Below are 26570 nucleotides of genomic sequence, written 5' to 3'. Positions count from 1 at the left end.
ATCTTTACAACGTACAGTGCTTTACCAGAGCTCATCAGAATATTTTTCTTCCTGTGAAAACAAAATTCAAAACATTTCAATTTTTTACCAATTCTTACCAACCTTATCCATAGTCTGGCTTGATTTATAATACAAAAATACCATGAACTGCATTACTACTACTGGCAAGCAAAATACTCTTGCAAAGTAATTGCCACTGATGTTCAGTTTTGGCTGAATTTAGGCACCACAATGACGCAGTATCAGTGGAAGAGTTGGTTGTCTACTTAGTATGGAAAGAAACTAGTTTTAAAATGATGGACATGCATCTGTAGCACTAGCTACCTCCACCTACAGCATGAAATAACCCCCCCATGTCTGCTTTTGTCTTGCAGAATGAAATACGCACAGTATGTTTTCCTGGCCTCGGTCTTCTATACTGTTGAATACAGCCTAGCTCAGACCTGTGCAGTGGAGTCCTTTGCTGTGAAAGACAATTTTGATCCAAAAAGGGTAATTATGGTTACTTCAAAAGTACATATGAAGAAGCTTTACATATAAACTGGTTTTCCAGGTTATGAGTTTTGTTCATCTAAACAGGTTCTTCACAAAAAAGTTAACTTCTTTCATAAGCTGTCTTGCAAATGCTGTTCCTGTTGTTAGCTCTCCTCAGTACTGTTTAACCTTCTGAACATTATGTTAAAACTGGTCTTGAAAGCCAGGGATGTTACTCAGTTAGAGGTCATCTTCTCTTAGCTCAGCACAGCTTTGAGCTTTGAGCAGTTCCGTGAAAGAAACAATTTAGAGCCACATCAGAGAGGAAGATCAAGCACAAGCCCTAGGGTACTTGCATCCACCACTAGTCATTCTTGGGAGTCATAGCAAAGAGAAATCTTACCTAGTCTGGTATCCTGAACACTGACTCTTGTTTAGACACATTATTAGTGCTTCTGAGGAGGAAATGAGGGCTAACTTGCTGTTGGAAAGGTCAAGACATATGTGTCAGTATTGATTTTAACTAATGGTCAGCAAACACTACAATTCCAGGGGCAGTTGGGATGTGGCAAACACTTTATACAAGATTGGCTTTGCTGGAAACAAACCATGTCCAGGGAAAGCTTTGGGAATATCCCACTTTCAAAAAGTCAAAGTTTTCGCTCTGGCTCCTGTATTTGGAAATTAAGGGCTTGCAGGCTTAAGCATATAACTTGCCTAATAGGTTTCATTAGCTTCACTGCAGAATCAAATTTAACATAGCTAGATCCTGCTCTCCTCAGCATTTCTACTGATAACGTTAACTTTTAAGGGTCTTCCTCTCTCTCAGTCATCTGTTCAGATCTTGTTTTCATTTCACTAGATACTTTTGTACATTTTCCAGGGGCCATTTTTTGCATGAACATATTCTTTCTCTTAATCTCATCCGATTTCTCTCTGTTGTTACTCTCCCCAGCACATCATCTTCTTGTTTTGAATACATAGTCATCACTTCCTGCCTTGCTGGGTAGAGCCTTTTCCCTGTCAGAGATCAGCTGTGGCCCCTGGAAGCCACAAAGATTGTCCCCAGCCAGCTTGCTACAGTCTTTGCGCCTGCAATTTGATATTGTTGAATTTGGTATGGTATTTCATGGAAGAGCAGGGGCTTGAACAGGAACAGGGAAGAACCAGTCTCTCAGAAGATGTCTTAGGATGGGAGATGCTTTTGGTGTGGGGTTACTGTGACAGGAACGTCTCACTTGACGAGTAGACACACACAGCAGTGCAGAGCTGCTAGACCCACTCCCTCTGGCACAGAGGGCTCATCAGGCAGCACTGTAGGATCTGTGTGCTACATTCCCACCCAAACTCAGACTGGCATTTATCAGGCAATGGGAAGTTAGAAAGGCACTTTGATCACAAAATGGTTTTTGTGCTAATCTTGCCATGGTGATTAATCCAGATATTAATACACTTTTCATGACAGTATGCAGGAAAATGGTATGCTCTGGCCAAGAAGGATCCAGAAGGCCTTTTCCTTCAGGACAACATTTCTGCTGAATACACCGTGGAGGAAGATGGCACAATGACAGCGTCCTCCAAAGGCCGAGTGAAGCTTTTTGGGTAAGCTCTCTTGACTTTCAGCTCTAGCTGCTGCCATGAGGTACTGGATGAGGGGGACATGGATAGTGATCTATCCTGAACACACAACATGGCTGGGTTTTCTTCATTAAAAAGAGAAGTTTATCCAGGGTGTTAGTTTAGAAGCTAGAGGTTAGACACTTTTAAGTACTGGATTTCTTCTCAGCCTTGCTCAGGTTTGGGTCTATCACAAAACTACTGTGTAAAGTCGATTATTAAGTCAAATCTTGATTGATGGAATGGTTAGATAAATTCATTGCAATCAAGGTAAGGAGCTAATGAAGGCTGTGGGACTGCAAGGGCAGGACAACCCTCACTTCACTGAGCGGTATGGGGAAGGGGAGGAGCATTACTTTCACAGATATCTCAACACAATGTTGGACAGGTTTCTGAGGAGAACATGTGGTTAACTCTTAGATGTAATTGCAATGCCTGAATGGACAGATGGCAGGCAGCTTAGAGTTTTGCCTCTTGGTCATGATTACTACAAGGAATTACAGCATGTAAAGAGATTAAATAGCTTTCTCAGTGCAGAAAAGAGAATCTGTGGCTTCCAATAGGCTAGCACTAGCAGGTTGCTATGAACCTTTGTACATCTCAGCAGTGCAGCACTCCAGGATATTTTGGGAATGGGCAAATGAAGCTTTGCAGGCATGCCACACAGTGCAAGTGGGAAGATTCCCAGAAGGACTCTTCAGAAAACAAGTGGGGTCTCAAGGCTGCTGCAAATTTTATTTCTGCAAAGCCAGGATAAGGGGGAGCACAGCCTGAGCAAGGAGGGGAATGAAGACCCTTCCACTGTTTCACAAATCCAGGTAATGCTTGATGAACAGTGTTGAAATATGGGTGGCATTCAAAGCAAACAGATACCAAACAGAGAAGGATATTGGAACAAATGGACTCCCACGGGGTGTCTCAAAGGCTGTGTGATGGCTTTTCACAAGCTTAGCAGAGGGGCTGTAACTATTACTGTGCTTGTAACAGACATCCCTGTGCTCATATTGCTGGGAAAGGTTAGACAGGGGAGAGCCAACTCCTTTCCTCTGCCTGGGGCACAGCTATAGACCCCAAGTGAGCCCAAATGCACGTCAGCTCACCCTGCAGACTGCTAGCAGGGAACCAAGAAACCATGTTCATTATTGTTCTTGGTGGCTGTCTGCTTGTACAGAAATGGGTGGTAAAACACCCACCGAACTGAAGGAGGGTCAGGGCACTGCCCCAGCCACAGGGTAGCCATACAGCAGAGTTGGGGACCAGACAGCAGCAGCAATCACCAGCAGTGACTGGAGGGTGTCGCAGATTTGCATTACTCAGTGACAAAGAGTGACTCTGCATTATGGAAAACCATGCCCATGCCTGAGGCAGCTGTGCCCAAGTCCTGAGTGTGAGACACCCATCTGAAGCTCTCATGCTGCCAAGTTTTACCTTGAGTCTTATGGATCTCATTGCAGTTTCTGGGTGATCTGTGCTGACATGGCTGCTCAGTATACGGTACCTGACCCAACCACTCCAGCAAAAATGTATATGACCTACCAGGGACTGGCCAGCTACCTCTCCAGTGGTGGTGAGTGAAATTCTCCAGCCCCCTGATGCTAGTCAATTGCTTACAGCTGTCCAGATGTGTGTTTCAACATACAAGCAGGAAAAACAGTTCAGCTCAGATTGCTCAAAGTAAAGACAAACTTCCTTTTTTGGGGTGCATGCTTTATCCAAGCAGTGAATTTTATGTCCACAGAAAGGGCAGCATCCAGAGACCTCCCAGAGATCCCTCTTATCCACCATGTATGTTAACATGGAGGCTCAGAGGCAGTGGGCCACACGCATGGATTTTGTACAGCCAAGTGTGGTGTTGAACCAGGGGAAGCAGTACTTCCTGGGCCCCACTGTGGGCATTATATAAGTGCTGAGGTCCATCATCCTTGTACTCCTCATAGCTAAATAGAGGAGACAGGTGAACCCACAACTGCACCCCAGCAACAAGACATTTCTCCTCAGGCAGACAGAGCTGGACTCAAGAAATGGAGCTGTTAACTCAAGTCCTGCTCTCAGAAACTGCTCATGCTGAACCCCATTTATGCACCCCTCAAAGCCCATCCTTTGTGCCTGAGTCTCCCATAGCTGTGGCTCTTCAGCTGTAGAAGTTGGGGAGGACTTCTAGTGTGTAAGAAAGAAATACATTCACTTAGTACTGCCAGATAAGCCACACACAAAAAAAAAAACTTAGTTGAGCAAGGCTAGAACACAGGAGGAATGTTTTACTGAGGCTTCCTGTACAGGAAATGTAATCCATACTGTATGTCCTTCCTTCCACCTATGTTGCTTGAGCGAGCAACATAGAGATATTTTGTCATTGAAAACCTAGAAAATCCTAGTCCTCCTAATACTTCTAGACTAAGAAACTAAAGGTGAACATGCACTGAGCATCATGGGGAAAAACACGGTCTCAAGATGCCCTGTGCTTGTCCCAGTTCTTCCCTTCATGGTGTGGAGACAAGCTGGATGTGTGACATGATTATAGATCCTTTGGAAAGCTATCCTTGCCATGTGTTGAAATTTGTCATCTCCATGCTGAAGGATCTACCTCTGCTCTGTTTTGCCCACTGTGACAAACACATGTGTTCTGATGTTTCAGGGGACAACTACTGGGTGATTGACACCGACTATGATAACTACGCTATCACCTACGCCTGCCGCAGCCTGAAGGAGGATGGCTCCTGTGACGATGGCTATTCCCTCATCTTCTCGCGAAATCCCCGTGGCCTCCCCCCAGCCATCCAGCGCATTGTGCGCCAGAAGCAGGAAGAAATCTGCATGTCTGGCCAGTTCCAGCCTGTGCTTCAGTCAGGTACTTGGGGCTACTTAGCAAACTCACTGAGCTGTACAGTAGGTGATTGCATTTGCTTTAAATGTGACAGAACCACAGCAAACTCAGTTGTTCTTTTTTAGCAACTGTTTTTTAATGTTAGATCTATTAGAAAAAGAGCTACAAAGGGAAATCCATGCAAGGACAAGAGCCTGCTACAGGTTGGTTCTGCAGCCTTCAGATTGCTACTTACAGGAATCCTGTGTTGAAACTGGTACACTCCCAGAAGAAGATCAGCCTTGTTACTGTAGTAGACAGGACAGGGATAGATGCAACAAGCCAGTGTTTCTGCACTTGGAAACGTGTGTCTTGGCCTCTTGCATAATAGTATCTTACCCTGGGTCTGTGCAGTGTCCTCCATGAAAGGATGAGAAGGTGCCTCCAGGAAGGACCACTCTCGCACTTCTTAGTTCCATCATGACTTGTGTCCTGTGTGGTCTGAGTAGCAGGGGTAAGCGGCTCTGAGCAGCATTTCTGACTGTGTCTGCTGGCAGTCGGAGTCAACAGTTGCACCACATACATGCAAACAGACCATGTCTAAGGCTCATTTTGAGAACATTTTTCCAGAGGTACAGGAATTGATCTTCTAGTTCAAATGCTGTCCATGAGATAGGCAGATACTTTTTTAGGGCTATGCTGGAGGCAGAAATTCCTCTTTGTTGGCAGTTGAGTACCCACACCCTTCACATCCTCAATTTCAAGGCCTTGCCTTGACCCTTTACTAAGCCAGGTAACACATGCATTCCGCACTGTGGGACAAGGAATGGCAGCTAAAACTTCCTGAACAGCACATCGTTGTGTCAGCCAGTCCTCCACTACAGAGCAGGTACTGGCATCATCCAAGGGTGTGGCGATGGCATGGGCAGCCCTGCCCCATTCCGCTCTGTACTGCTCCCTGTGGCAGAGGGAAGGCAACTGGTTTGCAGGGTCATGGCCGGGAACTCAGGAAAGCTGAAAGGCCATGGCTAGCTGGGAAAGGCTGCCTGAGTCTGTGCCAATAGACACAGAACAACGCAAACAGCAACTTTTGCACCCCACATCCTAGTCTTGTACTGTGATTCAGAAGTATCCTGGGAAGGTTGTAACTATAGATTCACTGGAGACTAAAAGGTTGTTAAAGCATGTCGCAAATTTACTTACACAGACTAAAGTTTACTTTTCTTTCATTGCAGGGGCCTGCTAAAAGTACGCTTCTGATCCTATCCTTAAGCACAGAAACCAGACCTCTTGGTCTTGAAGTTGCCACTCAACTAACAATAAAAAAAATCATAGTATGGAATAGTGTGTTTTTCCTCAAAAACACATGAAAATATTGGGGGATCTGTACTGTGTGCAATATAATAGTAATATTTGAATTTTCAGTGGAATACCTAATGTGGCATTTGTCAATAAATGTTTTTGAAAAAAAGGCACCTCTGGAATTGGTTTTTATTGTCTGCTGTCCTCTCTGTTGGGGAGCAGAAAGACTAAGGATGCTCACTGAGGACAGGTGAGACAGCAGCCAAGGGTGTTCCCAGCTCACACAGGGCATGTTGCTCCCCAGCAGAGGAGCAGGGCAAGGATGGTGAGAGGGGCAGGTCCCCTGATAGTGCATGTCATCAGACAAGAGCATGGTGACAGGGCAAGTCTGCGATTCACCTCCAAAGTCCAGCCAGCAAGTGAGGGCAACAAGGCACAGGGCAGGGCACAGGCACGCCAGTGAGATGGCTCTAGCCAAAACCAGGACTGGAGAGTATGTCTGAGGCAGAGCTACCTGCAGCAAGGCTCCCAAGGGGAGAACCACAAATTCAATAAAACAGATGCTACTTTCAATAACTCTGGACATTGCTTAAATGAGCAGGTGCTTGCATTTCTAATGACATTACCAGTAATTTGCTCCCCTCCGCCTCCATAATCCAGTTTTCAGTATCTGAAAGGTATAGAACTGAAAGATACAGAACAGACTGGTTTTATGGCCAAGAATTTCACAGATAGAGAACACCAGAAGAAGAGTACCTAGAAATCTCCAGGTAGAAAAAGGGTAACCCTAGCCAGCATTATTGAGATGTATTTCCCACTGCTTTTAGTAAAATGGCATTCACTTTGTGTTTCCTAGTAATAAAAATACCTCTAGAACACCCCAGCACCCTGCTGAACCCTGCAGTTTGTCAACTACACAAATTTTTACAAGTTATAATTACCAAGCACAGAGGTAAGACCAAGGTGAACAGCCCCTGCTGATAAGGCTTCCAAAAGGTGTGTGGCACGAGGCTGATGTTGACTGAAGACCTCCAGAGCACTGCACTGTTAAACAGCTTCTGCAAGATGCTTGCACAATCTTACCTAGAGTAACTGGAAAGAACATAGAAACCAAAGACCAGAGACACTCTCCAGGACCAGAGACATCATCCCAGGGATGCAGCAAATCTCTCAAACTTGTATTTCCCAGGATTTCCTGGCAATACTCGTAAGGCTCTCGACCCACTTGAACAAAGGTGTCCTTGCTCTTCAGGTCTAGGGAAATCTACCCTGACAGGGAACAAGATTGTGAACTACCACCTAAAGCTAAGGACAGAAACAGAGGAGCACTAGCAGGCAATGCTAACAAAAGCTCACACAGATAGAGAACTACTGAGCATTGAAAAAATATCAGCCTTTTCTGCTGGACTAAGTGCAAGGTCGGTGCATTGATTGAATGTTCTCCACTAGCACCCTTCTCCCAGAAGGAAGTATTGGGGTGGAATCTGTGAACTTAGGACTTGTATAACAACTGATTAGACAACACTAACCCTTAGCTGAGGAAGCATGGCCTTTGGCCAGAACTTTCAGACCAATACTACCAGTCTTAGAGAAGTGGGATTTTTAATGTCTATGGTTATGGTAATTGTATGACCAAAGCAGATGAGAGTTGTAGCAAGAAGAGACAATCAACATGCAGGAACAAATGCATCCTTATCGTGCTTGGTGTAGTCTGTCTAGATGAGATAGGCAGTGAAATTCCTCCTCAGCTGCAAGAGGCAAAGCCTGCAGAATCCTAGAAACATAGTGGCAATTCTGGTTGAATACACCACAGAGTTAGTTCAAATGCCCCAGGAATTGTACTTGGGAGAGCATGTTTCCATCAGGACCACAAGCAGGTCCTCATTGTGATGTGGTGAGTTAATGAACAGATGGGAGTTACCTCATATCCATTTCTCTCCAATGAGTGCAGGAAATGTGAAAGACAAGGTAGGGTAGGGGAGGCAGCCATAAATGTATTCTGATGAGATTTACACTTCTCTTGAGATTCTCTTGAGTTCAACATGAAACATCTCGGGTACATCTAGAGGCAGACATCTTCTGTCTGCTGTTTGAGCTGGCTGATGAAAAGCAGTCTATTATTCCTGGGTTTTAAGTGTGTGCATAGGTCCCAAGTCATAATCTCTTGTCCTGAATAAACTTTCCACTAACAAGACAAAATAAAAAAATTGTTTATGCATTAAAAGGACTGTTGTTTTGTCCTCAGAAGGTCCTTTAGTGCTGGCAGAAAGACTATGACTGCGCAACAGCAGGAGGGACCCTGCAAGGATATTGTCCTTCACACACCAGTGAACCTCCTCCAGCAAGGACACTGCAGCTCCTGAGATCAGGCACTATGATACCACCCTGAGTTTGACCAGTTTTCCCCAGGTTGTGGTAACTGAAGCAATCTATGCATTTAGGTTTCTACTTCAGCCTTTACATTTTTTATGGTAAAGTTCCCTTTATGCTTCAGTTTTATGTAATGTTGGAACTTCCATGAGTCAAGCTACCTTTTACCCCTTGTGCTGGTAGCCACTGCGAGAAGCTTTGTGGTACTTGGTTGTTGTCTGAGGTTAAAACATGACAGTGCTTGAGAACAGTCTTCACAAGATTAAGTTGTTGATGTAAGAGTTTTAAGCAGTTTCTACAACACAATGATCAGATCCTGTTTTTACAGGGTTCATATGAAAGATTAAAAACCGGTTTTATTGACTAGCACAAAAGATGGTAACAAATGTAGCGTATACACAATTAGACAATGTAAAATACTCAGTTGAAAGGTTCTTTCAGTTGCAAAATGGTTATATAGCCTCACAAGCTTTTGTTTCAAGCGCAGGCAAACAATCACATGTTGCAGTTGCAGTTACATATTCTTATTTGGATTAATGAACAGCAAGAGAAATACATGAGTGCTCTGCAGTCTTGCTTTGGTTATGATACTACAGAACTGCTAAGCACCTGATATTCACACCTAGTGCTATGGATACTTGGCACTTCTGAAAACTCAAACTGTAATGGGAGGCTGATCACTACATGTAACAGAGGAGATTAGTTAAACATGCAATTTTGGAAACACTGTCAGAGTCAGCAACAGATGGTTACAGAAATCTCAAGTTTCAAGTACTAAATAGCGTTTTTCTGTACACATTAAATGATAAGAAAAGAAAACGCCATTTCAAAACTTTTATACTTTGTTAGAAATAAACTCATACCTGGAAATAACAACTTCTCTTCTCTCTGTAATTGTTAATACATGTTAATTTCTTAAGGGCATGAGTTTACATCATAGCAGCAAAGAAGATTTTCAGAAGAAATCTTCTATTTTTCATGGTTTGCACATCTATACATTTTCATCCCTGCACAACAAAATCAATACTACTCACTACAGGTTTTTTTTGTTTTTGTTTTTTTTTTTTGCCGGTTTTGTTTTTTTGTTTTGGGTTTTTTTTTGTTTAATACACCTGTAACTAGTGCATAGTGCTTGGTTTGATAAAGACTGCTATATTCTGATTGCCAGGGTGGGAAAATTTTAAAGCAGAAGGGGTACTCAACTAGGACATCCTAACACACTAAAGTGTCCTCTCCAGCTCCTGCATCTTCCCTTGCTTCAGACACACTAAAATCTCTCAAGACCCTATACTTAGTATTTCTGAAAATAATTTTATTCGTGGTTCCACCTCATACTAGCAAAACAACATGTGTTAACTGCTAGATTTTACTTAACTGTTCTTCACTCAGGGGCTATTATCACAACTTTAAAATGTATTTTTACTATCCCCATCCAAGTAGAATGTCTCAGTAACTTTTCTTAAATTGAGAGGGTTTTCAATTCTGTGGAGTCTACAGCCCTTTTCTGCTCTGCCTGTAGGGACAAGGAACTGGAGGACTAGGATGTAACAAGTGCCCCGTATTAAAGGAGACAAGAAATATTTCTTCTGAATTCTGTGACAGAATGCATCTTTTAAGGCTAATTTTCAGTTCAGGCACAAGAACAAGTAACCAGCAGGTGAGGAGATACAAGGCCACATCTCACATACACTGCCTTTTTGCATATGCTTCTTTTCTGCGCTGTAAAAGTTGAGGGTATTTGAGGTAGTTCACCTCTCTCCTACTGTGCAAACTTGGGCACCTCTTTTTTCTGAGACCTGAATGTTTCATCAAATATGCAGTTTTTGTTGTTATGTTGCTGAGGTGGCTGATGTCAGCAAAGAGAGCAGTAGGGGACTTGTTTGTGTGACAAAGTCACTCCTCTTACGGAAAACACTCTGGCTGTTTTCACTGGCATTATCCTCCTCTCTGCAAGCCTGTTAAAGGCACAGCTCAAACTGTGCCAGTTGTGAAAAGGGAAGAATAAAACAGCACCCCCTGCAATTTCAGGGAACTTTGCTGTTTACACAAAGTGTTTGGCAGCTGCAAGCACAGCCAGTGGTGATCCGTAGCCCATGATCTAGGGCTGTCACACGCTTGTGCACATGCTTTGCAAAGCACAGGAGCTCAAACTGTTCTTTGTTAACTTCCTAAGTGTCCTAAGTAGCTGCCCTGCTACATTCAAGAGTGTGCTGTTCTGTCATATGAAAACACAAAAGGCTCTAACTAGTGTTTCAGCTTTCTCCTGGCCATGCAGAGCTGAGTGGCCACTTACATTCTGTGAGGGGAGGTGTTAGCTCTAAGGCCTGAAGGACACCAGGCTAGGTGACAGCAACGGAGGGAAAGAGGGACTTTCAGGGTTAGAGCCTCCTCCACAAAGAGACAGCAGCTGACAGCCAGAGTCCAAACAGGTGACTTGGACAAAAACTAAAAAGAGAAAAGGTCGGGAAGTCTGGAGGCTAGGGCTTTCTGTGCCTTCTCCCCTCTGAGAATGAGCTGATAGCCCTTCCTCTGAGTATGGGAAATAGCTCTGGCATCATGTAATAGTCACAAATACTGAGAGAGTTGGGTGGAAACCCCTCTGTGAGAGAATGAAGTACCTCATATACCTGAAGACATGGCAAGTGTTCTGAAATAACCCACTGTGACTAACCAGCAGGGAATAAGGGATCCTTCACTTCATGCTCTGAATGTGTCTGGTTGCTGTGCACTTTTCCATCAAACCCTTATGTCAAGACAGCCTGGCAGCTAAGGCAGGCAGTTCACTCTTAGACAGGTCCTCCATGTGCCTTTGCTACCATCCTCACTCACACAGTGAAGCAGTGGTCTTGTTCCTGTTACAGTCTGTGACCTCTATAAATCTCAGCTTGCCCTGGCTGTTAGCTCAGTGTAATAATAGGGAATAATAAATATTTATCCCCGTGATTCCTAGTTACCAGGCTCAATCCCTGTCCTATAGCAGCCTCCTACCAGCTGGGTTGGCAGTCGTGGTTGTTTTGATAATGCTTTTGTACTGTGAAGAGTTAATAGGGGCAGTTGCTTCTAACTTGCATTCCTAACTTCATCAGGTCATTTCCATACTCCCTCCTCAGGTTGGGAGGAGTTTATTTTTCTGGGGAGTTGTCATTTGCAAGGAACATACACCACTCTGACACCAAGCCAGGCACCACTCTTCAGGGTCACTTGAAAGCTTCAACATACCCCACGGGAAGAGAGGACAGGCCTGCCTTCCCCCAGTAGTCAATGGCACGCACTCTGTAAAAGCCGGAGACTGAGCTTCCTGCAAATGAAAAGGTTAGAAATGGTCACTGTGAAATGCTGACACCTGTGGTACTTGGAGGATGTGAAGCAGACATTACTCCTGTAAAGTGTAGGTTTGTGGAACGGGCTGGGGAAATCAGTTCTGCACCCTAAGTAAGTGTGTCTGTGCCTGTCTGATTAAAAATTATAATAAATTCCTCAATTTATTAGCCAAGTACTGGCTTTTATATCTTGTTTCACCAAGGATGTCCTCTCTACTTATTAGGATTTGCAAGTACAGCTACAGGACTGCTTTCCCAGCAGTCCATTTGGAAGAAGGCTGTGACATCTGCTACACACAACTAGTTATCTCCTTTTTTTCTGACTTACTTTTCTGCCTGAATTGTGCCTTTGGAACAGGTTATGTGGGGACAGGTTCAACAAAGAAGCAGAACAAGAAGTATGCAGGCTGACTGAAAACCATCTGCTCTACTCAGGAAGCAGCACCACTTGCTTTAAAGGTATGTGAGTTGATGTTCTGTGGTTCTGCTGCTTTTTATCCTTGATCCATTTCAAAGAACTAAAAGATTTCCTTAGCAGAATCTTTGAACCCACAAGCAATATAAATTTGGGGGTATTTTATCTATTTAATTGATTTTTATATGTGTTTTAGTGATTTTATTCTGGAAGAAAAAGAACACTAGAAATAATGGGTGAGAAGTTCCTAGCAATAAGGACTACTGAGACATGGTATTTTTTCAAAACAGTCTTTTTTGTTGTTGGTGGTTTTGAAACAAACAATTAAAACCGGTATATAATAGTATAATATAATAATGAATAATAATTTCAAAGATTGGCCATAGCCATGATTTACAGTTTTTGCTTGCCTGTGTAGCCTTTATATTGCAATAATAGTTCTGAACTTTTATTATGCAACCACTGCTGATGTTAAGACTTTCTCAGGGTAAAGTAAGCCTGTATTTCTGGTAAAAACACCTCTCAATTGCTTTTTAATACTATCAGTATGAGGGAAAGTTTGTCTGTGTTTCACCCAGCTCTCATCAGTGCTTATTATCAATATTTGTTGGATGGTCATGTTGCTGACTAGACTGCATTTGCTTAAAAAAAAAAAAAAAAGAAAAGAAGAAGAAAAGAAAAGAAAAGAAAAAAAAAAGGGAAAAAAAACCCCCAAACCTACAACCAACCACCACCACCCCACACCCACCCTCCCCCCCCCGCAGATAAACAAAAAAATACCCAAATAAAACATCACTACCTTCCTTCACTCCGATGTCTTATCTGAGTAAAGTAAAGCATTCTGTTGCAAGGTCTGGTCATGGTTTTTTGTTATCATTTTTGTGTATTTCTACACCAGCGACAGAAGTGCTCCTTAATTTCTCAGGGACCTTGCCAGGCCTGCAGCTGGGTGACAAGTGGCTTTTGTGACAATTACCCATGGCATACTACTAATAATGTCCTCAAGGCTATTTCTCAATCACTGTTCATCCTTGAGAATAAGGCTCTCACTGAGAATATGATCCTAAAGCAAGGGATGAGCTCTTATTTGTGATGGGACTGTTACTAGCAAGTGACCTGCCTTTAGCAGTTACTAAACAGTGTTTCACATACTCATGAGTGGCAATATCAACATGACAGATTACCTAATACCAGTGTTCTTGCCATACCTGGACTGTAGACCCAGAGAGTGAATATTGTGTCTTTGGCATTAATCCGCTGGTACGTTTTTCCATCTGGTGAGAATTCCACTTCAAAGGTCTTTATACATCTAGAAAAGAAAACCAGAGAGGTTTGTAAATACAACTGATAATGTGTTGAACATTCAAATACTAGTCTCAGGGCTATTTCAGCAAGAAGGACAAAAATAATAAACATTCAGTTGACTCACTCCTACCAAAAGTAGGATGGCATGATTTTCAGTATTAGGAAGAACCAGGGCTCCAATAGCCTGCAGAAGAACAGCTAGACTGACTTGCTACTTTGGATATATGCAGCACCACAAAATGTCACTTGTCTTTCACTCAGACATCAGGGTTATCAAGGATGAAGAATCTAGGGAGACTGGCTTGAAAAGGAGCTAAGTCACTGCCTCCTGAGGCAATCTGACTGTACACTGGAACACCTTTCAGAGCTCACCTACAGAGGGTTTCCAGTAGAGTCCAGCTTACCAAAGCAAGCAACTGGAGATTTCCTATTCCAGTTCACATCCCTTACAGAGATGTGCAAGATCCCACTTAGGCATCTGCTGATAATATAACTTTTACCATAAATCTTCCTGCCACTGAATGCTGGTGAGGAACAGGCAGATTCCTTTGGTCAGGCAGCAAATTAAGCAGGGCTCCTATTCAAAGTTTCTGCATGCAGGTCCTACAGTTCGTTTTGTCAGACAAACACACTGTATCATCTATCAAAGAGCAGTAATTCATTAATTTTTGAACTTGTTTTACTCTGTAGTGCTTGTGGAAACCTAGGGAGTAATATGTTGGTAACTCATTTGTATCTATTTTATTTTAAAGCTACTTACTTTGACTTTACACAATCGTCGTCCCACAGCACAACGACCTGCCCCTTTGTGAGAGGGATCAAACGAACACCAGTCACCTGTCCAGAGACAGAAGCCCATGTAAGAAAACTGTACAAACCAATCAGCCAGGTCACATTTCTGTGTTCAACCTTCCTTACTAATTATTTGCTATGATTTTTTTTCCCCATTGAGATCAGGTGTAAAAACAAAATTCTTGGCTCTGTGGCTTTTTGTAGCCTATGTCCCCCACTCATCAACCGTGCAGAGGACCTTCAGAGGCTCTGGGTACCACTATGAACATGGGTGAGACTGATGAGCAGATAGATGTCTAATATGGCAGCCATTATTCCATTTTAGCTTTAGCTATCCATTACTAACTGGAGAGCTCTCATCAAGCCTTGTAGCACACCATGTGATTTTAAAAAAGACACTGCAGTTTTCAGTCCTGCATTACTAATTTCCCTCCATGGGAACTTCCATCCATCTCAGTGATGGCTCCTATCACTTGCTATGTAGTATTTTCTCTTGAATTATATCTTTGAGAGCCTTCTCGTCAAAGGAGAGAAGAATTGTTTATTTACTAATTCCTACATGGTACTTTTAACAAAAAATTAACTCAAATGGTCTTCTAAGATTTAAGGCAGGAAGCAGTTTCTGTTTCAATGTGTCTGATAGCAGAATACAACACATACTTGATCAGGAGCTGATCTGGGTCGTGCACAGATGTGGATAAGAAAGACTGAGGGAATGGGAAGGTCTTGCTTCAGTGTCAGGATGCCACCTTCAGGAAATGGGAATGGGCCTGTTGCCAGTGGGTCCTGTGGAGCCAAAGAGTAGTGTTGCGAAAAATCTTTCATTACAGCACTAAAGACCAACTGTCAAATCAGTGTAAAGTGCCTGTGTATTTACTCTAGGACTCTAAATTTCCAATAGAGTTGATACTGCTAATGCTTACAGGCATCAAACCTCTTCACACTGGGAGACTTAATACTCACCAGTTTTCCAGCTCTTCAGGAAACAGAGGGTTTGTCCATCTCACAAACTGGGTTGATCACAAATGCCCTTAGGCACAATCTGTCACTTCTGGTAACCTCCCCAGTATGTCTTTCTGGTTAGAGGTCTTTACAAACCACGCCCCCATCTCCTCCCAGTGTACAGAGCAAGCTACTGCTAGCTACGACAGCTACAACAGCTACGCAGCTGGTCTCTGGGGATGAGGCTGTACCAAACAGCCACGAGCATTTATAATCTTGCTGCGGCCCTTTTCAAGGAAGAGCTGATGTCTCCTACAGTATCCAAGAGGCCTCAGCAATAGCCAGTTATGGTGACTGGAAAGAGAAGACACAGTACTGTATACCAAAGTAAGAAGGCAAGTAGTGTCTGTGGGCCCTGAATGGGATAAAGATGACCTCTTTTTTTAACCTGGGAGTCATGCATAGAGGAAACTATGGGAGAGGGAGCTGAAGTGACAGGCTGTTCAAATATGCTCACATATGGTAAGTAATCTTCACATGGCTTTCATCCATAGGTACGAGAGGAGTTCTCAAAGACTTATTCTTTAATTATCTCCGTGGTGCATTCAGCACTAGTGAGAATGAGGGAAAACTGTAGGTTTCCCTATGAGCCCCTCAGAGTTTTCACCTCAGAGAGGTATTTGTTTTCTATTATTAAGGGGGTTCATTCCAACTCTCTAATGCAGCAATTTGTCCATTCTGTAATATAAACAGGGCCATGTGACTTTTTTGGGGAGACAGAACAGAAGAAGTCTCAAAGCTCTCAGAAGATTCAGGGAGAATCTTCTTCCCCAGGAGCAACTGTGCCTCCTTACTTTATGGTAGGCCCAGAGCAAAGAGGTTGTATAACACAAACACAAAGGCGTAAATTGTGTATCATCTGCACTTTTCTGCAGGACTACAAGTGAATTTTTGTGTGTATATGAAAAGTGAATGTGGGCTAAGGAAATTTTGACCACAGGCCTTATTTCTCGTCTTTTACACAAGCACTTTATCCGTACAACACTTCAAACAAACATACAATCATACCTCAGCATCCCTTATTTGCTGGAACTGTTCTGGAGAAGGAAAGTCAGGGCTTCCTAGGTTTTTCCACTTCAGATAGGGATTGGTTTGGTTGTTATCCATGTAATATGTCACATACATCAGCCCTGAAGGAACACAAACAAAACAAAGTAAACTCTTTACTTGGATTTAAAGATTAACAAGAATAAATTCAGTGGGTGTGTACCTGCAGGTGTGTCTACCGTTTCAAAAGTGATTTCAGAACTTTGGAGCCTGACTTCCACTAGAAAAGTCCCATGGCTAGCACTCTTATGAGGCTCTACAATTTACATTTGCCAAGTTTACATTTCAAACTATTACTTCCAAAACAAGAATTGAAATCCTCTTTTTGCACAGGTGCTGCATGCATTTGTTGGGTAACTGCATCAGCTGTGCAATTGTGTGTTTGCATTGGCTGTCTTGGAGTCATCTCATTAAGGGAATTGCTTGGCAATATCCAGCCAAGGATCAATAGTTTTCAAAAAAGGTAGCACTTGGCAGTTGCCATTAAAGGCAGGGTCAAAGTGTAGGCATAAGGAATTAACCTTTCAAAGAAGAACATGATTATACCTGAGAAAATCTAGGAGTGCGCAAAAGATAAGAGAGACAGTTAGCAAACTAAATTCACTCTTGCAATGAAAGACAACTCAGTAGAAGTTTTCCAGCTGTTGTTCTGTCCTAAAGATCACGTAACGTGAGCTGCCTACATGGTATTTGTTTACCTCTAAGTTTGGGGAAGTGGGTGGCATTCACTGTGACGGTGCTGATGTTGGATGAAGTCCTGTTATCCTCACTTGAATACATCAGTACAGTGGCTTGCCAGCTGTCTGAGGGCTGTGTCTCACTTGGGGTGTGCACAGATGCCAGCACGCCAACTGTGCTGTTTTGAGCGCTTTCATCTCCACTGATCTTCACTTCCGCTAAAATCTGCTCTTCTCCTTTAAAAAATGTAAAATGTGACAACTGTAAGCATCATTGTTAGTCAGTCCTGGATCAGAAGCTGCAGGGTGAAAGCATGCAAATAGGTTGAGCATAGGTTGAGCTATGTTCTGCCTTATTTTGCCAGTTACAGCCTTGAGTCAGATTTATTTTACAACAGCAGAGCATGCACATACTACTGCAGTTCTTACTCTTAGCAGTTCAGCTAGTAACACGCAAACAGGTGACAGTGAATGAGGTTCTTCCTGTAATATGCTGCATGAGTCTTCCAGCTGCAGGGATTTCTTAAAGACAGTTGCAGCCTGATGGGATGTTACCCCTTGCATCACAAGAGGGAAGTACCAGTCAACAAAATATGAGTGGTTGGCACACAGAGGGTATAAACAAAGCACTAAATTAAATTAAACAGATAACAGATTCTCAGGAATATTTTATGAGCTATTAATCTCTCTGAGGAAATGAAGTTTCATTTTCTTAATACAGCTAGGAGACAGTGAGTAGGAGAACTCCTGCTTTTATGAACAGTGAGATGGCTGGAACAATCTTTCTTAGGCTGGAAGCTTCTAGGTAGGAGGGGTCATTGATGTGTCTTTAATCAGTGGTTACTATACCTAGCAGTGCCAGCAAGCCCATAGCAGTCAGCACCGGTTTCCGCACCATCTGGACATGAGGCGGCTTTGTATTGTTCATCTGGAAACGTGCTGTCAGAGTCCGCTGTGTGAAATAATGGGGGTAGTAGCTCAAGAAGGCATTGTCATTACTCAGCAACGAGTAGTTGATGGTGTTGTTGGCTTTGGAAATGAGCAGGTTTTGGTGCTGGATGATTACCTGCAAAGTCATAAAGAAAATGGACCCTCACCTTGGAGAAAAACTAACAAACACACAGTGCCTGTATTTTTTCAAAATCTTCATAGCATTCTGGAAAGAACTGTCACTCTGCCTTTTAGAAAAGACTGAAGAAAAAACTGTTCATCACAATTCTTAGAAAAACTATACTTTAGGTGATATATTAATCACTGTAAAATCTGAAGTATCTACATAGTTTTGACAGTAATAAGTCTCTGAAATAACTCTTACTAGTACTCTCCATAAATAATGAATACATTTCCTTGTCTACTGCACTACAGATGATGCTCCTCTGTCTTGAATACTTAATTAGCAATCACGATTTACCATCTGAATTAAACCTAAATGGTTCTCCAAATCTGGAGTTACTTTGTACCCACTACACCAGTGTCTGTCAGCTGGTCCTGGGTTCTCTTTCTTAATTAATCATTTTTCCCACTTGGTGCTAACTTGGAATTAATTCTCCTGATGTTTCACTGATTGCTGTGCTGCTTTCCTGCAAAACATCACAGTTCCCAAGCTCTCTGTTTATTAGATTGTGCCTGAGTAGCAGAATCAAGCAGAACTTCAGAAGGCTGACAACTGAACAGTCTCACAACTGTGTCCCTGAAGGAGCACAGGGCTTCAACTTCTATGCACCCAAGCGTTAATTTTCCACTGTATTGTCTTTCTTTCCCCCTTCATATCACCACATAATTATAAACACTGTTATTTTGTCTTGCAAACTCTCTGTGATGAAGTCAATGACTTGCTGCCTTACAGAAGACTGCTTGTATATGCAGTCTCAGAGAGCTGGGAGCCTTTGTCTCCCCAGGAGCAGCTGATAAGATAAATCTTTTTTCTGGGTGACATACATGCTCCTGTGTTTGGGAATTATTCCTTTGCACAGCAGCACTTGGACTCTACGTGCTGTATAAGGTAATGGCTCACAAAGCACCAGGCGTGCCGTGGAAATTACTGCTATGCAGGGGAAAAGCTGAGTTTGCTCTGGGGCCAGGGTTCAATTACTGCAGAGGCAGGAATGTTGAGCATTCTCTTCTTCTGCTTTTCTGGTCAACATCAGTAATTATTAGCAGTAATTAATAAGACCATGTGTACAGCCAGTATCCAAAACCGAAGAATGGATCTATGCTGAGAGCTCAAGGGACTTCTTAATTATGCCTGATATCTCTTGATGAGATAAACTTATGAAGGAGCTGGGAAATAATGTCTCACATACTTGAGTACTGACACCAGAGCAGTAGAATTACATGGAGATGGCATGTGTGGGAGTAATCTTATCAAATGGATCTATCTGGGGGACTGTATACATTCTTCAACTCAGTTCTCTAGCACTTCTCTGACAAGTTCTCAGTTTGGTTTTGAGTTGGATTTTCTTTTTTTAAGGAAAGATGAAGAAAATTAATACAAATTAAATTGAGCTACTAAAACCAGACTATTCAGACTCCCTACTTTATCAGTAGGGAGCTCTCCTTTTTTAGGATCTATTAGTCTGAGTAGCTGCTTAAAAATTAACTGTTAAGTCTGTTTTTCAACTGCATTAACACATCAGGAAACACTACGGTGCCAAAACTACCAACAAACTCTTACCTTTACAACCATAGCTGCATAGGTCACATCAGCTCGCCAGAGCTGTGGAATGGACCATCCAACCATTGGATCTGCTTCATCATTGTATATGGCAACCGAAGAAAAACTTGGAAACAGCTTCTGAATTTGTTGAACTGCTTCCACTTCTTGTTGCAAGATGTAGAGAGAATTCCCACCTCCCTACAACAATATTTCATATCTGCTTAGTGGTAGTGAGAAAACAGTGGTAAACATACAGACATAACCCAGAGTCATAAACATAAAACATATCCTGGGTCATCAAGGTGCTGTGGACCAACAATATTAGTATTTTTACCTCATCTACTACAGCATGTGCTGCTTGCATGAGCTCCTCCTAGAATATAAAATGGAACAGAAGTAGAGGAGTTGTTTTCCCTTGGGAATTAGGCAAAGGCAAATTTGCTTTGAGTTGAAGTCTTGTAACTAAACATCACATAAGTTTTGCAGGAATAGGTAGCCATGCTTCCTGCTATAGGCTGGACACTCATCATGATCATCATCAATTTCTTAAATCAGAATAAAATGTAACTTTGATTGAACTGATTGATAAAATGGCTTTAAAGTGAAATCTTGGACTAACCTTCCTATGGAGAGAGATGTAATCCAGCCTTACACCAGTCTCCCCTGTGAAGAAGTTGGTCCCATTGTAGCAATGACACAGAAGACTCCAGCATATGGGTGACTTGGGTAAGGGATGGAAGGAATCCCCAGGCCCTCCAAATTTTAGAAGAGGACTGGCTGCTCTTAATCCTTCTGAGCAAGCATCATAATAGTTGAGAAACCCTGAAGTCCAAGCAGATGTATATATCAAAGATGATAACTCAAAACAGAAACTGGATCTAAAACTACAAGGAGATGTTACAATCCTATTACTTGATTTATTGGCAAGACCTCACAAACTGGGTCTACCCTTTCCTATTCACTGACAACACAAGAAAACATCAAAACCTCAGCTGCTTTCACAAGATTCTTCCAAAGATTTTGTATGAATAGGTTCCCAAGGCATGCAACTGTCAATGAAGAGTTTTCCTCTTATTCCACCCTTCACCCCCTTCCTGCTATTAACTGTACCTTATATCCAAGTTAATGAACTGCATCTTCTTAGTGTAACTCCTGTTTTGTTCCTCCTGTTCTACTATCCCTGATACCCCAGCAGGGAATAAAGTGTAGCCAGTAACACAACCTTAGCAAAACAGATTTGGTGTACCTGTCACATTCCTTATCATGCCCGTCTACCCTACTTCTTTGTCAGTATAACTTACTTCTCTGTGTCACCCCTCTGCTCACCCCACACACCTGCCTCTCTTCACCACACTCATAAGTGCTTCCAAACATGCTCACCTTTTACTGTCATAGACACATTGTCAAAGTCGTGGTGGTCTGGTTCATTCCATGTTTCAAAATTCCACTTAGCAACATGCTCCAATCCATACCTATCTGTAGGAGAGGCCTCATTTATCAGTGAGCTGCATATCCAGACAATACTATCAATAAGTGACTTATACAGACAGTTCTATTAGTTAGGGCTGCAGGTGAGGCTCAGCACCCCGAAACACAATTACTTCATTTCCCTCATTATTTTTAACAATGAGGGAAATGTGATTTGGGAGTCTCAAAATGATCTCTCATTTTTGATGAAATTCAGGAATACTTGAAAAAGATGGAAAGTGAGAGGGAGATGACTTACAGCTTTGTGATTAGGGCACCTACCCTTAATTCAGGTTGGGTCTTCTGCCTTGTTAGAAATACTTGAAGCTGGCATGCGAGAAGTATTCAGGTTGTCATGCTTCAGTGAAAGCTGGTGGTTTACAACCACAACAATGTAACAAGGTTAAAAGTCCTTGCAGGCCAAATGTGCTAGCCAGAACACTCTACTCATTCTGGATGTCAGCCATGGATCAGTAAAAAGAGGGACTATTATCCCATGGTCTCCACGGTCTGTTCTGGCATGGGTTTTTTTCTGGTTTTGTGTTGAAATCCAGGGTCTTGAAATTGATCAGAATACACAGAACTTTTTCAAGTAGCTAGAAGGATTACAACAGAATACATAACAAGGCTTTTATTTTTTTAACTTACCTATGTATCTCCTGGCCAGAACTGTAATTAAGTTTCTCCACTGTACTATATGTTCTTTATCTTCAAAATCTAAAAAGTATCCTGATGGATTCCCCATCAGTTCAAATCCTAAAAAAGACATAAGAAATTGGTCTCCTTTTTTTGTGAAGGGGTTATCACATCATCTGAAACAAACTTGTTAATGAAGAAGCATCATTAAATGGGCTCTCTTTCCTGTTTTCATATGTTCCCGTCAGAAATATTTCAGATTTGATGTTGTTCACTTGTTACTTGTCAGTGACTATAGCAATCAAAAATAGTAATTGCTAACATAAATGCAAGGCTCAGAGGAAACTTAAACCAGTGGATGTTTGCATAAATTTACGGGAAGTTATACCTTGAGTATCTGCTTCTCTGGCCCCTTTAGGTACATGTCAATGAGTACAAAGTCTTCTCCTCTTCAAGACATCTAATTTACAAGTCCATCCATCTGAAACTACCTTCAAACACAGTGTAAAACCATTTGTGTTGCTTTAATTGCTATAATATCATTTTGCTCACACTGTTTTTCATGGACATGATGTAAGGCCAAGTAGGTAAATAATGAATTTTTATCAAAACCAGCTTTGGAAAAGCTCTCTAAGAATATTCTAATGATTGCACAGTATGAGGAAACAGATATACTAAGCTGTGGAGGCTGTGCCCTTACCTGGAATCAGCTTATTTTCCCACAGGAGATCCATAAGGTTATCCAAGGCAGTAAAATCGTAGTTAAGCTTGCCATTCACCACTCTGAAGAGCAAAGAAATAAAAATTACAAACGCAAATATTATAGCAGAGCTAGGACTTGATTAGTAGATAATAGTCAGATGGCTTCCTTCTCAAAATTTATATGTGACTTAGGTTCTTGGAATTGTACACAAATTTCCTTCCTCTAAAGTAACAAGTGTTCACCATAAGCAAGTCATGTCTCTTGACCAATCCATGCCCTCTTCCCACTTCAGCAGCAATAGAAGCAATATAATGGATTTGCTTGCTAAATTCTGATTTTTTTAACAGAATATTAAGATTTCTAATTCTTTGCTGAAGTAAAATTTACATACATTTTCTTTTTTGGTTAAGCTGTTTTTTCAATTTCCATTGGATTACCCACTACTAGGCCAGCTCTTTCCACATTGCCCCATATGCAGTCTTTCTCAATGTACTCCTAATTTGCAATAAATAATATAGATTTCTTAGTAGCACTTCTTATGGATTTAGGTCCAGCTGAAAAATAACTTCGTGTTTTTCAAAGAATGTTGAATTTATGTACACAATGTCTGTAATTTTTACTTCATTGCAAGCATTTGCTTAGTATTTCTCCTGTACTCCCAAGAACTCAGGCTGCTAATCTTTTATCCAGCTTTAAATAAATGCATTCAAGGACTTAGCAGCCCTATGATGCATCCCTTTATGTCAGGGAATCTTGCAGGAACACAGGTACCAAAATCTGGACATGCACATGCATGGGAACACAGAATTCTTTTATCCAGGGGATGAAAAGTGGCATTTGCAATTTATATGTGGTATACTGGAAGATTTACTTTAAATTCCTGAAAGGCTTTCTTGCCTGGTAAACAGTAGAAACAAATACAAAGTACTGTGTGCTCAGTTTCCCGTAACTTCTGAACTTATGGCCTGATTTAACTGAAATATGAAAGGATTGCAGAATTTTTGCCAGTATGAAGTGCCAAATAGGAATTAACAATGAACTTCTGTTGAGAATATTCTGCTCAAGTAAGGGCAGTGGCCCAAGCAACAGCCTTGGCCTGGTGGCCAAATTCTGGCCTCAGTATGACCTGACCAAAAGACTTTTTAAGCACCCTTGACGTAAGTCCAGCTGCAGTCACACAGCAGCGCTGAGCAGAGTCTTGGCAACCCCTCTCAAAGCTGATTTCTCTAACCATGCCAGGGCACAACAACTAATTTTTCTGGTACAGTGCAGCCTGACCACTTCTCCTGAAATCTTGCCTGCTCTTTCCTAGGCACTTTGCCTTTGCTTGGACAGAAAGCTGTACAAGTGAACTACTGATCCAATTCCCTCAGTATGATGGAAGGAGGAGAGACAATTACAGTTCTTGCAACTGATCAGTGTTAGCACACCATGACAAGCACACAGGATTTTACATGAGAATGGAGCCATCAACAGAGCTCTTAAACCAATGCTGGACTCTGTGCTGAGAGTCACAACTTGCTTCTTTCTGTGCCTCCCCAGGCATTTCTGAGCCTCTTTGATGGAGGCTCTTCCTCTGTGCTTTCTTGTCAAGAAAAGGTTTCAGTGAAAAAACTGTAATAGCAGTTCCAAATTCTCAGAGAATTAAAAAAGGCTGACAGAGTTGCCTAGTGCATAAATAAGGGAACTGTGGAATCTGAAGAAGACAAATCTCTGACCAGGGTCTAGAAGAGAAAGACAAGGCAGGCAAAGTGTAACAGGGCCATAGCCACTGTGCCAGCTCCACGTTATGTAACGAAGAACACAGTCTTAGCCCCAGCCTGGTCACACTCTTTTACCAAAGATCTGAAGCAGGCTTTTTATTTTTAAAGTATATCCTACTACCATGACAGAAATTGTCATGTATGCAGACACCGATAGGCTTAAGAGTTCCTGCCCAAGTCAAATGGTGCAGCTGTAAAAGAAGCAAATAGCAGAAAGAAATTTATTTGCTTTAGTATACTTTGAAGTATTTTAAAAGTCACTGTTGAACTAAAGAATGGCCATTTGGAACCAGGTATTTTTTGCTTAGACAAAGGTTTTTTTAAAAAAAGTCCTATTCCAAAGTTCAAAGACAAGTTTCAGGTTTTTTTGCAAAAACTAGTTCTGCTCCCTCAGATCCATTAACTATTTCCAGTTGTACCCTGTGTTCTATTGAAATATTTGCTTACATGCACACTTACAGTCAGTGTGTGTAAGAATGATTAACTACACTGTCTTGTAAAAAGTTAATAATGCCATTTAGATAAAAGCAAAGGAACTAGGGTCTTCCTGACTTCAGTCTAAGGTCTACACAGTATTATGTGAAAATACATGCATAAATAAAACCTTCTATTTGATGCCTGTACACTTAGGGTCCCAGCACATTTATATTTTTCCTACTGCATCAATTAAGTAATATATTTAAAACAAAGTGCCATTGCCAACCATGACTGACTGATGGTACATGAGATCTTGCTGTGTTACATGTGTAGGTGTAGAGGTACTTCTTATGTTCTTTGGCTGATCTTTATAAGAATCTCTTCTTCCTTCCAAGTGGACCAAACAATACGCTCCCATTAACAAAATGATTACTTGACTGACAGGATTGACACTTCCTCAGATTTTGATCTTATCCTTACCCCATACTACATTTCTGGTGTGAGACTGATGCATTTTTTTACAGCATATACAGTACTGCTAGAACTTGTGTTGCATGGTTGCCTGCCATGTAGTGACTGGAAGCCATGCTGACTGTTGCACTTGAGGCACAGAAACTGGTACTATTAACAAACATTCTGCATGGAGAAGATTGGTTCAACTGCCAGGCCCCTGCTAGGAGTGCTCTAAGACAATTTTAGGACACTGAAAGCCAGATCGAAACTGTTACAGGCATGTGACAAGGTAAATCCACGGCCCAGGATAAATCCACATGACATTGCCAAAGTTGTTCAAAACATCGTTCTACATCTAACCTGTTGGTGCAACATCTTGTACCTATGATTGGGCTCTTGGTTGCAAGCTCACAGAATTTTACAGTCATTTTTTTGCCTGCTCCTCTTCCAATCTTTCTGTCATGGCTTCTAGACACCACCGCCTTCCTTTATAAACACCCAGAAAATTATGTACTCATCATTTCATTTGAGTGCTTGCAAGACTGAGATTGTTCATTGGTTGCTGTTGGGTATTTTAGATGCCAATCAGCAATCGCTGTCCTGTCTGTGCCTAGCTTTCAACTGCTCCGCAGCTGGGATTTCTCTGGGAGACTTGCCAGATAGACGTTCTTAATCTTCAGTCATTATCAACAACTACACTAAAGCACATTTACTGGCATCCTGGCACCAAGGCCCACGGAAGCACCAGGCTTGAGGCTGCTATACTCCAGAAGCTGTTGCCTGCTGGTGAGGTATCTTTCCAGTCTGTGTCGTGGTCTCAGTTCCAGACCCATGTGCTGTCACTTGGGAGCAATGATCATGCTGTGAATATGAAGAGCAGTGATGAGTACAGAGGGGTGTCTGCTGATTGTCACAAAATCTGTTTGCTCCCTTCCTTGAAAAGGCTTGCTTTGTGGGTAATCCTTTGCTCAATCAAAGGTTACCGGCCCATCTTAATGGCTTTCCATTGCCTCCTATAACTGAAGTAAAGTATGCAGGGGAATTCTTTTCAGGTGCATAGGTAGCACTAGACAGCTTGCCGAAGTGTTGTAAGATACTCATGTTGTGCTTCTTATCCATGCCACTTTCAGCCTACTCCCATTCAGAAACTTAATCTATTGGGAGGGCAGAGGTAAGATAGCTTTAGCTGTCAACACCTTGCATCACAGCCAGATCCTCTCCAGTTAGCACAACTGCAGATACTACTACTTAGCCTACAGCTATTGCTTCCCTCCCATACCCATCTGTTGCTTCTCTTCTGCCCTGGGTTGATCCTGTCCAGGAATATAGTTGCATATCCTGGCAAACAAGT

The 26570-nt window shown here is 42.1% G+C and overlaps 2 protein-coding genes across 2 annotated transcripts in view; one reads left to right on the top strand and one right to left on the bottom strand.

The window, feature by feature from the left end:
* Window positions 1-375: 375 nt before the first annotated feature.
* LOC309585148 (purpurin) lies at window positions 376-6140 on the top strand (the record flags this gene model as incomplete). The annotated part of the gene is made up of 5 exons (XM_082301681.1): window positions 376-492; window positions 1940-2076; window positions 3546-3658; window positions 4727-4939; window positions 6130-6140. 5 exons carry the CDS (start codon window positions 376-378, stop codon window positions 6138-6140), a joined length of 591 nt encoding a protein of 196 aa, XP_082157807.1.
* A 2762-nt stretch (window positions 6141-8902) lies between these two features.
* The window catches only part of IDUA (alpha-L-iduronidase), a 46504-nt gene continuing 28836 nt past the window's right edge, over window positions 8903-26570 (bottom strand). The window contains exons 3-14 of the mRNA XM_082301336.1: window positions 22584-22666; window positions 21896-22003; window positions 21161-21256; window positions 20400-20602; window positions 19799-19978; window positions 17974-18190; window positions 17146-17361; window positions 16409-16530; window positions 15059-15184; window positions 14367-14443; window positions 13510-13610; window positions 8903-11864 (exon numbers count right to left, since the gene is read on the bottom strand). Coding sequence (XP_082157462.1) covers window positions 11764-11864; window positions 13510-13610; window positions 14367-14443; window positions 15059-15184; window positions 16409-16530; window positions 17146-17361; window positions 17974-18190; window positions 19799-19978; window positions 20400-20602; window positions 21161-21256; window positions 21896-22003; window positions 22584-22666 — 1630 coding nt within the window. The 3' untranslated portion in view covers window positions 8903-11763. The remainder of the gene's footprint in view (window positions 11865-13509; window positions 13611-14366; window positions 14444-15058; window positions 15185-16408; window positions 16531-17145; window positions 17362-17973; window positions 18191-19798; window positions 19979-20399; window positions 20603-21160; window positions 21257-21895; window positions 22004-22583; window positions 22667-26570) is intronic.

The sequence above is a fragment of the Coloeus monedula genome (assembly GCF_965178545.1).
Source record: "Coloeus monedula genome assembly, chromosome: Z".
Lineage (NCBI taxonomy): Eukaryota > Metazoa > Chordata > Aves > Passeriformes > Corvidae > Coloeus > Coloeus monedula.
The sequence above is the reverse complement of the archived record's forward strand: the minus strand, read 5'-3'. Positions and strand labels throughout refer to the sequence as shown.